General features: G+C 43.6%; 1 protein-coding gene across 1 annotated transcript in view; it reads left to right on the top strand.

Annotated features, from left to right (window-relative positions):
- Positions 1-250: 250 nt before the first annotated feature.
- Positions 251-14111, top strand: part of LOC308308444 (uncharacterized protein) — a gene marked incomplete at its 5' end in the record, with an annotated part of 55073 nt that continues 41212 nt past the window's right edge. Inside the window, 2 exons of the mRNA XM_080753860.1 lie at positions 251-547; positions 861-927. Coding sequence (XP_080609986.1) covers positions 251-547; positions 861-927 — 364 coding nt within the window. The remainder of the gene's footprint in view (positions 548-860; positions 928-14111) is intronic.

Here is a 14111-nt window from a genome sequence, read left to right as displayed (position 1 = left end):
TGTGAGCGTGTGAGCGCGCGCGCGCGCGCGCGCGCGATTACCTTTGCTGCATGTCAGTCTCTACCTCTTTCTTGTCATCACAGTAATACTATCAATAAAGGCAGAAAGGCAAAAAAAGGAGAAGTAAAAGGAAAAAGCACAAACAACAAACAGACTGTAAAGAGAAAACCACACCAAACCAAAACGTCAATCCACTTCAACTTTATCATTTGCAGGTTCTAAGAGAAACAACCCAAGACGTTTTGAAGATATGCTCAGCGAGTTGGTCAGGAAACATGCACATCTGTATGATGTTACATCGCCACTGTACAGCTACAAAGATGTTCGCCAGAACAGCTGGGATGAGATCTCCAGCACTTTAGAATTAAGTGCAAAAAAGTGTCGAGACAAATGGAAGGCCATGCGCGATGGTTTCGTGAAAGCCCATAACAAAGTTCTGGAGAAGCGGAGTAGAGGTGATCTGTCAATCATCCAACGCCTGGAGTGGTTGAACTCATACATTTCTCACCGACCTGCTGTGACGAATGATCCAAATAATGATGACATGGTAAGTATCATATTCTGATTAATCTTTGATAATTGGCAGAATATGTCCTCCTAGGAGTCAACCTACCGTATCTGTATACAGTAATAATCAGTTATTCAGAATGAAGAAATTGCTTTCATGGATTAAGCTTTACGTTTTCGGGCATTAGGTTTCCAAACATATCAAGGAAATCTGCATGGCATTCTCTTGGCCTTGGACCTAGGTCTTGGCAGTGGCATTAAAAAATATCAATAATGAGAATGTATTTGTTTGAATAATAAGGATAATTCAGTGAGTTTGAAATCTCCCTCTACCACCTGTCTCCATTCTCTAGGAACAGCATCTCTCTCCATCAGTGAGCTCCTTGCCCGTTCAGGCTGGACACAGTCAGCATCATGAAGGTAACTGTGGCACAGTCGTTAGTGCTGTCGCCTCACAGCTAGAAGGCCCTGCGTTCGTTCCCGCTGTGGGTGCTGGGGGTGTGTTCTCTCCTCCATGTCATCAGTGCCCATAGGGTTGACCATGTGCCATATCCCCTGGAGTAGTACCCTGACTAAAAATAAGCAGTAATCCTCTATACTGCCTCCCCCTGGCCAGTCATAAATGTAGTTATTGACCATGATGAAGGCACGCTGTCTCAAGTGACCTTTAGCTGCGTGAGACACCACCGAGTGAGCTAAAGTGAGCGAGTCGCAGAATCGCCGTGTATTGTGTAATCGAGTGTTTCGCGAAGGTCGCTTGAGCTGACTCAGCGCCTTTAGAAGTTAATAATATTTACTATTCTATTATTGTTGTGGGGACTGCTTTTGTGACCGACTGCCACTCAAAGAGGCTAGTGGGTTGGGCTGCTGCATGCAAGACATTCAGCCAATCAAACGCAGGCAGGGTGGCACTTGGCAGAATCTAGTTGTAATTCGCTAGAATGCGTTCCTTCCACGCACTACGTCCAACCGGGTGAAACTACTCCCTGTCAGGTGGTAAGAAGCGGCTTGAACTCCTCATGCATTGAAGGAAGCATGATGTCAGTCCTAGGGATGCGGTATCGGTACTCGTGGTATCGGTACTCGCCCCGATACCGGCCTATTTTGCGGTATCGGTACTCGTCCGATACTGCTCACAAAGCGCCCGAGTACCCTGTGTGTTCCGCCACTTCGCCTTTCTCTCTCTCTCTTAAAGTATCAAAAGTAAAAATACAAAATGTTTGAGCATAGCAGATCTAGAAGATCATGCACAGTACAGGAATTTCCATGGGCTAAACCTGAAAAAAAAAGTGAAATAGTTGTGCCATGTTCTGGGAAAGCAATGCAATTTAATGTGTTATATACAGCCAGAAAGTGAGGAACATCTGATAAAAAAAAGAAGAAAAAAAAAACGTAATTTAAAGACATTTTGTATTATTAATTGTACTCGTATCGGTACTCGGTATCGGCGAGTGCTCAAAATGAAGTACTCGTACTTGTACTCGGTCAGCAAAAAAGTGGTATCGGGACATCCCTAGTCAGTCCATTGCTCTCCCCAGGTTGGCAGAGGGAGTTTAGCGCCCAGGATTAATCATATCAAACACCTTCATATCAAACACTTTATTATACATAATTTGAAGAAAGGCATTATTAATTATATATTTGAACCGGTGAAGCTCGCTGACATCAAGCACAAGTTTGACGAGTGAGAAAAATAAGATAGAACACAGAACTGCCTGATGGAAATAATCAGTTTTCCCCCTTTATAAGCAGGAATTGTATGAAGTGAGTTAGAGATATCCAATATAGACTTTTTTGGCCAATATCCAATTTTCTGAATTGTCCAACTCTTAATTTTCGTTTCCGATATAAACTGATAGTGATGCATATTGCACCAAAACTAATGTTGGGTAACAACATATCACATCCTGTCGTGAAATCAACTCCATTACATTTTGTTAGCTTTGTTGCTCAGCTTGGATTATAGCGTATAGATATTGCAGCAACTACACATGTCAGGCTTCGTTTCTTCATGGCTTGGTTTCCACTGAAAATGAAGGCTAACTGTAACTTTGTAGCTCCCAGTGTGAACACACTACAGTATAACACTTGATTCCTACCACATGTCAAAATCAGTTATTTTTCACGCAATGTCTTTACAGGTGTTGATCTCTACACAGAACCAGGGTTGCACGCATGCCCTCAGCGCTCGTCCTCTCACAGCCAAGAAGACGTCGTTCTGCAACACATCAGACAGGAGCACACCACCAACCACGACAATCTGCCTCACTCTGACACCACAGCCATGAAGAGCAACAAGAGACCAATCCACAGGTGCAGCTACTGTGGCCTTGAGTTTACCCAATGTTATCTTCTGAAGCGTCACATGGGAATCCACACAATGCCCTTCCACTGCGACCATTGTGAAAAGCGCTACGCGTCTAAAAAAGGTCTGATCGCGCACCAGCGCTTGCACACAGGCGAGCGGCCCTTCACATGCTCGTACTGCGGGCGTGGGTTCATGCAGATGGCGCATCTGAAGGAACACATGCGCACGCACACTGGTGAACATCGTTTTACGTGTCACATCTGCGGGAAGAAGTCGATCCAGCAGCACACTCACATCAGACACATGCTCATGCACAAAGGAGAAAAGAACTACTTGTGCACAGAGTGCGGGAAGGCGTTTTTGACAAATGGAGACCTCTGGAAGCACACAAAATGGCACACTGGTGAAAGACCGCACATGTGCAAGCTGTGTGGGAAGAGGTTTGTTTCCAGTAGCGAGCTTACTGTTCACATGAGGATTCACACTGGGGAAAAACCTTACAGTTGTACTCACTGCCCCAAAGCCTTCCGCTCCGCAAATAGACTGAAAAGACACAAGTTTATTCACTCAGACAAAAAACCTTATGAGTGTTCTAAATGTGGCAAGGGGTTCACACAAAGCTTCAATCGGACAGTGCACATGCGGACATGTAAAAAGGACATACCGGTATAGAATGATTTCTCAGAGCAGCAACCATAACTGCGGTGTCAAGCGGCACCTACTGTATGTGTGAGGCAGCGTGCTGGCCTGGGAAATAAATATCATCTGGAGAGCTGATAAAGCCCACCAGAAACCACACTGGTGAAAGGCTGCACACATGCAAGCTGTGTGGGAAGGGGTTCGTTGCCAATGGTTACCTTACTGTTCTCATGAGGACACACACACTGGGTAAAAACCTTACAGTTGCACTCACTGCACAAAGTCTTCCCCTCCGCAGGTAAACTGAAAAGACTTCATGTTCATTCACTCTTTTGAATGTTTTAACTTTTGAGCGTTCACTCAAAAGTGGAATTTGAAAACTCACATTGGGACAAAGCAGGATTACAATACTACTACTACTATAATGATAGTAAAGGGATTGTGAAGTTACCTTGTCAAAATATTGTGGGGATGTTATTTATACATTTATTTTCCCCCTGAAAATCTACAATCCCACAGGGCATCGCCTAAATTATAAAAGGGGGGGAAAAATAAATATATCCTACACAGTGACTGTCTTCAAATGCAAGAAGAAAAGGCTTGATGGAATATAACTACCTTTCTGTCTATTAGACCTTCATCAGGTAATATTTAGTAAATTATAAGAAAATATTAGATACAATAAAGTTAATATAATTTTAAGTACAGGTCTCCGAATTTCACCAAGATTGTATGCCGTGTTCATGAATTGAGGCATTTTGTTCAAAACGGAGCAATACTTTAAACTTTGGAATCGAATTGTAGCCAATCAGGATGGAATATGGAAAATTGGACAGATCCATGTTAATCACATGACTGTAGAGATGCAGTCTACCAATTTGCATGATTTGTGGACAGAATCTGTAGGAGTAGTGAACAGAAATGTGCTTTGCAAACATCGGCCTCATGGTGGCGCTAGAACAGGGCCATGTGAGAAATGTAGGGCAGAGGTTCTGAAATTGCATCCAGGGAGTGTGTGTGTGTGTGCGCAAAGTTTGGCTGCGACTGGGCCAACCAGGCGCTGGAGACACAAACTAATTGGACACACGGACAGGGGTGAAAAGATACTCTCCTGGTGGAGACAAAAAATCGTATTCGATTATTCAATTAATGGAATAGTAATCACTTGAATATGCGCTAAGACATTAAAGATAGTTGCTGCAATGATTGGCACCTTGCACATTTTTGCACATCTCGAACATGTGTCCTTGAGTCGGTGAAATTGGTAGCTGTGGTAACACCCACTGGTGACATCTGACAGTATGATTGACAGTGAATAGAGGAGTCTTTGGAGAAATTACCTTTGCAATTCATACATCCATGTTTACAGTTCACTTTTTGTAAAGATCCCTTTAGCAATAAAATGCATTTGATACATGTTTAAAACGAATTCTATGCTTATTTTTATTTTCAGTTCTTATTCCAATGATGATCTAATGCAAATAAACACCATCATATCAATTCTTGCATTGAAGTTGGTGGGAGGTAATTGTAATCACAGTATCACACCTGGCAATTTGTGATCATTGCAATGTACTCATTGATTGAGGGAAGATTGTTGATGTGTTTTAGGGGTAAAACATTGAATTTAACTAATCAATTTGATGCCAATCAAAATAAACAAAATAGATGATAATCAAAATAGATGATAACCAAATAAAGTAGGCTAATAATAATAATTAATGCTAAACATTGCCTTTCAAAGAAGAGTTTAACACCAATTCCTTTGATGGTATCAACCAACAATGTTTACTGAATGCAAGAACCACAGCCTGCCTAGCCTCGCGGAGTGTCACATTTCACGATTGCATCGGTATTTCATGTAGTATTTTATTCTATCCTGTGTTTTCCGAGGCGTCTTGAATGCACCATCACTATTTCGCGATTTGTATGAGACGGGTCCGATTGCAGTACGCGGAAACCCAGTAGGAGGCGGGCCTTGGAGGAGGCGGGCATTGGAGGAGCTGGAGGCGGATTAGAAAGGTTCATAGTATCCAATAGAATCATGGAGGAGGCGGGCCTTGGAGGTGTCCATTTTTGAAACTGAGACAGATCCACTCGCTCTGCCTTTTGTGCTCGCTTGTGGGCTTGTAGATCGGCTGTTTTCGCCACCCAACACAGCCACCGGTGCCCAGTCGTTTTGTAGAATACTACAACGACATGGATTATTAATTCTTATTGAACACAGGAAAATAACACGTTTCTTTAAGAATATTATTAAAAGAAACTATTTACTATATTAATAATATAGTAAATAGTTTATTTTAATATAGTAATAATAATAATACAGTAAATAGTATCTTTCTACCACTTTTTCGAGTCACGTGTTCAAATACTGGATTCTGATTGGCTAAATTCCGGAGGTTATGAGAGGACAACTGCCGCAAAGTTGTGTGAGGAGATCAATGCGCCTCAGTGTACATCCGGGGACTTCAGGAGGTAGTCGGAACACCTTTCCCCCAACCAACAAATGAAGGTCGCAGCGGTCCTATGTTTACTAACGTGCGTACTATCGTCGCCGATTTATTTGGATCCAATGCAATCCGCCAACTTTAAAGCCCCTTTTCTCTGAACCTATGCCTTTCTGGAAGCGAACAGCCTCTATTTACGGCCGGAACGGTGCTTTTAACTGACGTTAGCTTAGCTGTAAGCTAGACGCATGGATTAGTATGGAGTTGGCGCCATCTGTTGGTGAGTAGAAGATGTTGTTGGTGGAACTATCTGCTGTCTCGCGGAAGTTTTATAGGCAATAATGATTGTAACTTAAGATCCTTGCAAGTTACAACTATGTGTTTTCTTTCATGTATAAGGGAAAAAGTGGTAGAAAAGCTATTTACCACTCGGGGTCGGACATTATGCTCTGATAATGTCCTGTGTTAGGGTGTTATCGGACTCGGCTTCGCCTCGTCCGATAACACCCTAACACAGGACATTATCAGAGCATAATGTCCTCTCACTCGGGGTAAATTGCTTACATATTAATAATATAGTAAGTTTCTTTTAATAATAAATATCAGCGGTGAGAGACACCCCGGTGGTCAGCGGCGAGACCCCGCCACTGAACACGGAGCCGTTGACCGTCACCGGCGAGGCGAGGTGACGGTCATCGGCGAGGTGACCATCGGGTCTCCCGGTGGAGGGTCGACACGGTAGCCGTGAATCAGCCGCCGCAGGGCGGCTGACTCACGGCTACCGTGCAGGGATCCGTGAGTCAGCCGCCGCCGGCGAGGCGAGGTGACGGTCATCGGCGAGGCGAGGTGACCATCGGGTCTCCCGGTGGAGGGTCGACACGGTAGCCGTGTCAGCTGCCGCCGGCGAGGCGACGGTCATCGGCGAGGCGAGGTGACCATCGGGTCTCCCGGTGGAGGGTCGACACGGTAGCCGTGAGTCAGCCGCCGCCGGCGAGGCGAGGCGACGGTCATCGGCGAGACGAGGTGACCATCGGGTCGACACGGTAGCCGTGAGTCAGCCGCCGCAGGGCGGCTGGCTCACGGCTACCGTGCGGGGATCCGTGAGTCAGCCGCCGCCGGCGAGGCGACGGTCATCGGCGAGGCGAGGTGACCATCGGGTCTCCCGGTGGAGGGTCGACACGGTAGCCGTGAGTCGGCGGCTGACTCACGGCTACCGTGCGGGGATCCGTCGACCCTCCACCGGGAGACCACCACTCACAGACCTCCACTGCGGTCACCCCGTGGTTGGTGGCGAGAAACCCCCGCAGGACGGCTGACTCACACTGGGGTCTCTCGCGGACCACCGGGGGGTATCGCCGCTAATATTTATTATTACGTTATTTTTCATTATTAATAAACGTTTTCTTATTATTTTCCAGTGTTGAATATTGAAGATTCATTTTCGGCAATAAGAATGAATGCAATACAGTTATTTATTATTAAAAGTTACTTTTCATTATTAAAAAACGTTTTATTTTTTGGGAATGTTAGTTTCTGTGTTCAATAAAGGTTTGAAGAGGAATTCAAAGCCCACCTGGGACAGAGCAGCGTGCACGTGACATTATTGCCACTATGAACCTTTCTAATCCGCCTCCCGCTTTAGAATACAGCTCCTGTTCCCGCGTGAGCTTGGAGAGAGAGGAGGTGACACGGAGACAGGGCGGAGCGGCGGTGGGAGAGACTGACTGAGAGAACTTCTGAATTGTTTGGCGCGGAAAGTAAAAAGTTGTTTTTGTGGATTGACACTGGTGTGACTGTTTAGATATATAAGTATAGAATAGGGATTCACGGTTAGAGGGATAAAGTTAGTGTAAGGGTGCCGACCGACGACCTATATAGGTCCCGGAACGGTGCCCGGTTCAGTTCTTTTTCTTTTATTTTCTTTTATTTCTTTTCTTCTTTTCTAATTAGTTAGTTGATAGATTTACTGGATAGCAGTGATGACAGGTAAAACAGCTAAAGAAAGACGCAAGGATAATAGGGGGGGGGGGGGGGGGGCAGGAGATAAAGGACAAAATAAGGATAGGGGAAGTGATGGCGGGGAGGAAAGTAAGGGAGATGAGAATCAGGGGAGAGATGGCAAGGTAAAAAGGTCCAGAACAGTGAGCTCAACAAGCAATGATTCAGTAGAAGAGATGGGAAGTGTTAGTGAGTCAAGTGAGGATGAGGGAAGTGAGGAAAAGGATTCGCTCAATTTAGTAGTTCGGTTTGTGGAGCAGGGAGGAGTGGGGAAATTAAACCCGATTAAACTTACAAAAGATTTGTCAGGGAAATGCGGCGATTTAAAGTTTGCCAGAGTCTTAAGAGACGGAAACCTGCTGATAGGTTGTTCAGATGTGATTCAGATGGCCCTAGCAAAGCAATTGACAATGGTTGGAAATAGTAAAGTGTTGAGGGTGGTGCAAGTTGGAGGGAAGAGACATAAAAGATGTAAAGGAGTAATAACAGGAATTGATGTGGAGGTTGGGGAGCAGGAGCTCAAGGAGAACATAGAGGCCAGAGGGATAGAAATTGTAAGTATTAAGAGAATGACGAAGGGACAAGAAAAGAAAATGAGTGAAACTGTGTTGGTGGAGTTTGAAGGTACCAAAATACCAGATAGAGTGTTTTGGGGTTTCATGTCTTTCTTTGTAAGGGCGTATATACCTAAGCCGATGAGGTGTTATAAATGTCAAACTTTCGGGCATATTGCAAAGTTTTGTAAGGAAAGGAGGAGGTGCGCTAGGTGTACTGGCGATCATGAATATGGAGAATGTCCAGAAGGAATCAAACCAAAGTGTTGTAGTTGCGGGGGGGAGCACAGTGTCACTTTTGGAGGTTGTGTAACAATGAAAAAGGAGATGGAAGTGCAGAAGATTAAAGTGTTGGATAAACTGTCGTATGCAGAAGCAGTGAAGGTGGTTAGAAAGAGGGAAGGCAATAGGATACAGGGAGCGGTAGGAGGAGGAATTCCACTACCAGTCCCAGCCTGGGGAGGCGCCAGACGACCGCCAAGGGAGGTGGAAGTAGAGCAGCCAAGTACAGATAAAGTGTGGGTAGATAAAAAGCAATTGGTGGTATTTATTGCTGCAGCAATTAATTCCACACGTAGTTCCACGTCCAGGACCACTAGTATTCAGTTAATAGTAAAGATGGCAGAAGATCATTTTGGCATGGAAGGGCTAAAATGGGAGGAAATAGAGGCTGATATTAATAGGCAGAGTAGTAGCCAGGACCAAGCAAGGAAACCTCATAATCATGGTGATCATAATCCAGTGGAATGCTAGAAGCATTGTGGCAAATGGGCAAGAGTTCAAGCACTATTTAAGAGAAATGAAAGAAAAGCCTGACGTAATATGTATACAAGAGACCTTCTTGAAACCAACATTAGATTTTGTGGTATATGGGTATGTAGTAATAAGAAGAGATAGGAGGGATGAGGAAGGGACTAGTGGAGGGTGTGCAATATTTATTAAACAAAATATTGCATATAGGGTACTAGAAAAGGGAATAGAACAGGAGTATATAGTTGTGGAAGTGTGGGAGAAGGGGGAGGAAGTTGTTATTATAAATTACTATAATCCATGTAAAAAATTAGAGATAGATAGGTTAGTTAGGATAAAGGGTACAGATAGACATAAGATAGTTTGGTGTGGAGACTTTAATGCCCATAACACTTTGTGGGGAGGGGCGCACACAGATACAAATGGTAAAGTTATTGAGGAGTTAATGGATGAGAGGGAACTTGTTTGTTTGAATGATGGGAGGGGGACACGAGTAGATGTAAGAACAGGTAATGAGTCAGCTTTAGATCTAACTCTTGTATCAGTTAATTTGGCAGGAATTAGTAAGTGGGAACGAAGTATTGAAGAGATCAACGTTAGGCAGTGACCATTATTTAGTATTGTGTTCAGTGGGAGGGAAAGTGGAGGTGAATGCAGGTGATGGGATTCTGAAGTGGGTTTATAGTAAAGCAAAGTGGGGAGATTTCAAGAAGGTAAGTGAGGAAATAATGGAGTCAGTTGACATAAGTGGGGATGTAGATACAATAAATAGCAATGTTACATCAGCAATTATTGCAGCGGCAAGTCAAGCGATACCAAAGAGGAAAAGTAGGAGAAATAGGAAATTAGTCCCATGGTGGACTGAAGAGTGTTCTCAGGCTGTAAAAGCCAGGAACAAAGCATTTAAGCAAGTTAAAAGAAACCATACTTTACATAGTTTGATAGAGTATAAGAGAGCACAGGCAATAGTAAGAAGAGTAATTAGACGAGTAAAGAGGGAAAGTTGGAGAACCTTTTGTAGCGATATAGGGAGAACAACACCAGTGGGAGAAGTGTGGGGAATGGGCACCGGTAGTTGCTTCTGCTTTGCTGACGTCTATGGCTACCGGAGCGTCTTACCGTCTTTGAATACACTACCACTGCAGGCTCCACTAAATCTCATCTAGTTGCTCGACACATGCACTAATGAAAAATATAAGACTACGCCAGAGTTCTCATATCGCTTACCGACTCTGGCGGAAACTGTTCACAATGTAATAGTCCGTTGTTTTCAATAAAAATGCTTTTTACCAAGTCTATGTCCGAGTGCCGCTCTGTTTTTCCTGCATTTCTTCTTTTGCGCATGCGCAACAGCGCCAGTTTGATGGCCGGGAGGTACTATTGCTCATTTGAATTGAGCAATAGTACCTCCCGGCCACCAAAGGGGCGCTGTTGCGCAGCTGCAACAGCATTGTTTTCAAAGAAGAAATGCAGGAAGCCATGATGAAAAACAGAGCGGAGAGAAAAGGCACTCGGACATAGACTTGGTAAAAAGCATTTTTATTGAAAACAACGGACTATTACATTGTGAACAGTTTCCGCCAGAGTCGGTAAGCGATATGAGAACTCTGGCGTAGTCTTATATTTTTCATTAGTGCATGTGTCGAGCAACTAGATGAGATTTAGTGGAGCCTGCAGTGGTAGTGTATTCAAAGACGGTAAGACGCTCCGGTAGCCATAGACGTCAGCAAAGCAGAAGCAACTACCGGTGCGTCTTAATGTAAGGCTAGGGAATGATTAGGAAGATGGGGGGTGATAGAAGGGAGTGGGACTACCCAGTCATTACATTAGAGGAGCAAACAGCAGTTTGTGATAAAGATAAGGCTGAATTAATGGCAAAAGCATTTGCAAAAGTGCATAGTGAGGATAATTTGTCAGAGGAAGGGAGAAGAAGAAGAGTAGTGACTGTGAGCCAGTATCCAGGTGTGTTAGAGAGGAGGGAAGGGTCAGGGGAGGCCATGGATGACAGTTTCACTATGGCAGAGTTAGTGAGAGCAATAAAGAAAGCTAAACCCACAGCGCCGGGGGGAGATCAGGTGAGTTATATGTTAAAGAATTTAGGAGAAGGAGGATTGGGTAAACTGTTAGAATTATACAATAGAGTATGGGGAGAGGGAAGGTTGCCAAATATTTGGAAGGAATCTGTGGTGATTCCGATTAGGAAACCGGGAAAGGACCCGTGCAAACCTTCTAGTTATAGGCCAATAGCTTTAACATCCAATCTGTGTAAAGTAATGGAGAGGATGATAACAGATAGACTAACATATGAACTTGAGAAGAGAGGCATGTTGACTAGTTGCCAAAGTGGTTTCAGGAAAGGTAGAAATACTATGGATGCAGTTGTAAGACTTGAAACAGAGATAAGGAAAGCTCAGGCAAATAGAGAATCTGTAGTGGTAGTGTTTTTGGATATTGAAAAGGCTTATGATATGATGTGGAAAGAAGGCTTGTTAATTAAGTTATATAATATGGGTGTTGGGGGTAGGGTTTTTAATTGGATTAAGGATTTTTTGTTTGATAGGAAATTACAGGTTCGGATAGGGTCAGATTTGTCAGGGAAATATATGGTGGGGAATGGCACTCCTCAAGGTAGTGTAATTAGTCCGTTATTGTTTATTTTGATGATAAATGATGTATTTTCTAAGTTACCAGCAGATATTGGCAGGTCACTGTTTGCAGACGATGGGGCATTGTGGAAAAGAGGAAGGAATATTAATCATATAATAGGTAAAGTACAGAAAGCAATTGATGAAGTGACAGAATGGGGGTATGACTGGGGATGTAGATTTTCTGTGGAAAAGACGCAAACAGTATTTTTCACCAGGAAAAGAATTGAGGAAGGGATGCAATTAAGGATGTATGGGAAAGGTTTGGAAAGAGTGGGTACATTTAAATATTTGGGGGTGCATTTTGACTCTAGATTAACATGGGCAGACCATATTAAGAAAGTTGAAGATAAGTGCAAGAAAGTTATTAATGTGATGAGATGTCTGAGTGGTAGGGAATTGGGGGCAAGTTGCTCTGCATTAAAGACCATTTATGTGGCAATGATCAAAGCCATAATAGATTATGGTAGCATTGTATATGGGTCAGCAGCTGTTTCTTTGTTAAAGAAGCTGGATGTGATTCAGGCTAAGGCGTTAAGGGTATGTAGTGGGGCTTTTAAATCATCTCCAGTGTCTGCTGTACAAGTGGAATTGGGAGAGATGCCTCTGTTAATGAGAAGAAAACAGCTACAGGCAAATTATTGGGCTAACTTGCAAGGTCATAGTGATTCCCATCCTACAAAAATAGTATTGCAGGAATGCTGGGATTATGGAAAGTTCAAAAGGGACCATTTTGGTAGGGTGGGAAATGATATAGCAAAAGAGTTTGGAGTGTTTGGAAGGAAAGTGAGCCCAACAGTGGTGTACCCGGCGATGCCGCCTTGGAGGATGGTGTGGCCAGAGGTGGATTGGTACTTGATGGAACTTAAGAGGAGTGAGGGGGTAGACTTGGTTAGTGCTTGTAGTAATCATTTAAGTAATGAGTATAGCGAGTGTGTACAAATATATACAGATGGTGCAAAACAACCCGAGACAGGAGTGACAGGATTTGGGGTGGTAGTTCCTGATAAAAGAATTTGTATTAATAGGCGAACATCGGATAACTTAGGGGTGTACACTGTGGAGATGCTGGGGGTGCTGGTAGCATTAAAGTGGGTGGAGAGAGAAAGAGTTGAAAAGGTAGTGGTATGTTCAGATTCAGCTTCAGTCCTGGCTAGTATAAGGTCATTCCATTCAAGCAGTCGTCAAGGGCTGCTTTATGAAGTTCTGCAGTCGATCACAAGAATAGAAAAGCAGGGTGGCAAGACCAAATTTCTTTGGGTGCCAGCACATGTAGGGGTGAAGGGGAATGAGGAAGCAGATGAGATGGCTAAGAAAGCGTTAGTGAAGGAGTCAATAGAAATGCATGTTAGTATAAGTAAAGCAGAGGTTAAGAGTGTAGTGTGGGAAAGGATAAATCAATTGTGGCAAGAAAGGTGGGATAGTGAGGAGAAAGGGAGACATTTATATGATGTCCAAAAGTGTGTTAAAGTAAATAGGGTTGGAAGTGGACAAAGAAGAGAGGAAATTATATTGACGAGATTAAGATTAGGGCATAGTGGACTAAATAAAACATTGAAAATAATAGGGAAGCATCCGACAGGATTATGTGAGGTTTGTCAGGAAGAGGAGTCAGTCGAACATGTTATAATGGATTGTAGGGGGTATGGGAGAGAGAGGGAGACAATGAGGAATCAGCTGAGGGAATTAGGGGTGAAGGAATTTACACTAAAGGTTATGTTAAGTATGGGGAAAAGAGTACATGTTAGGGTATTGTTAGGATTTTTGAGGGAAACAGGAGTCTATGATAGGATATAGGCGATTTTAAGGGGTGTCCTAGGGTGCACGTGCACCCCCTGGCCGCCAGGCGGCCATTTTGATTTTTTTGATCATAATAAACACGCAATAATGATTAAGAAGAAGAACAGCTCAAATTCGCCTTTTTTGACCCTTTGAAGCACCCATAGCATGACTTCTAAACCAATCACAGCAAATGGGGGGCGGGAGGTAATAGGACTACTGGTTTCTCAACCAATCACAGTGACTGTCTGAACGTCTCTGACAGCACAGCTGAAAAACAAACGGCAGATGATGACACCTGCAGATTTATCTAAATAACAGAATTAAACAGTTGTTTCACAGTGGAATATGCTACCTGGGGTTAACTACAGACATCCATAGGACATGTGGATAGCTTTTACATTTACCATACGTGAACTAAAGTTTTCGGCGCTGCTCAACGAGGCTGGATTACACGATGTGTTCTGTGCCTCCAAGGAAT

This window comes from Nannobrachium achirus (genome assembly GCF_963921795.1).
Source record: "Nannobrachium achirus genome assembly, chromosome: 23".
NCBI classification, from domain to species: domain Eukaryota; kingdom Metazoa; phylum Chordata; class Actinopteri; order Myctophiformes; family Myctophidae; genus Nannobrachium; species Nannobrachium achirus.
The sequence above is the reverse complement of the archived record's forward strand: the minus strand, read 5'-3'. Positions and strand labels throughout refer to the sequence as shown.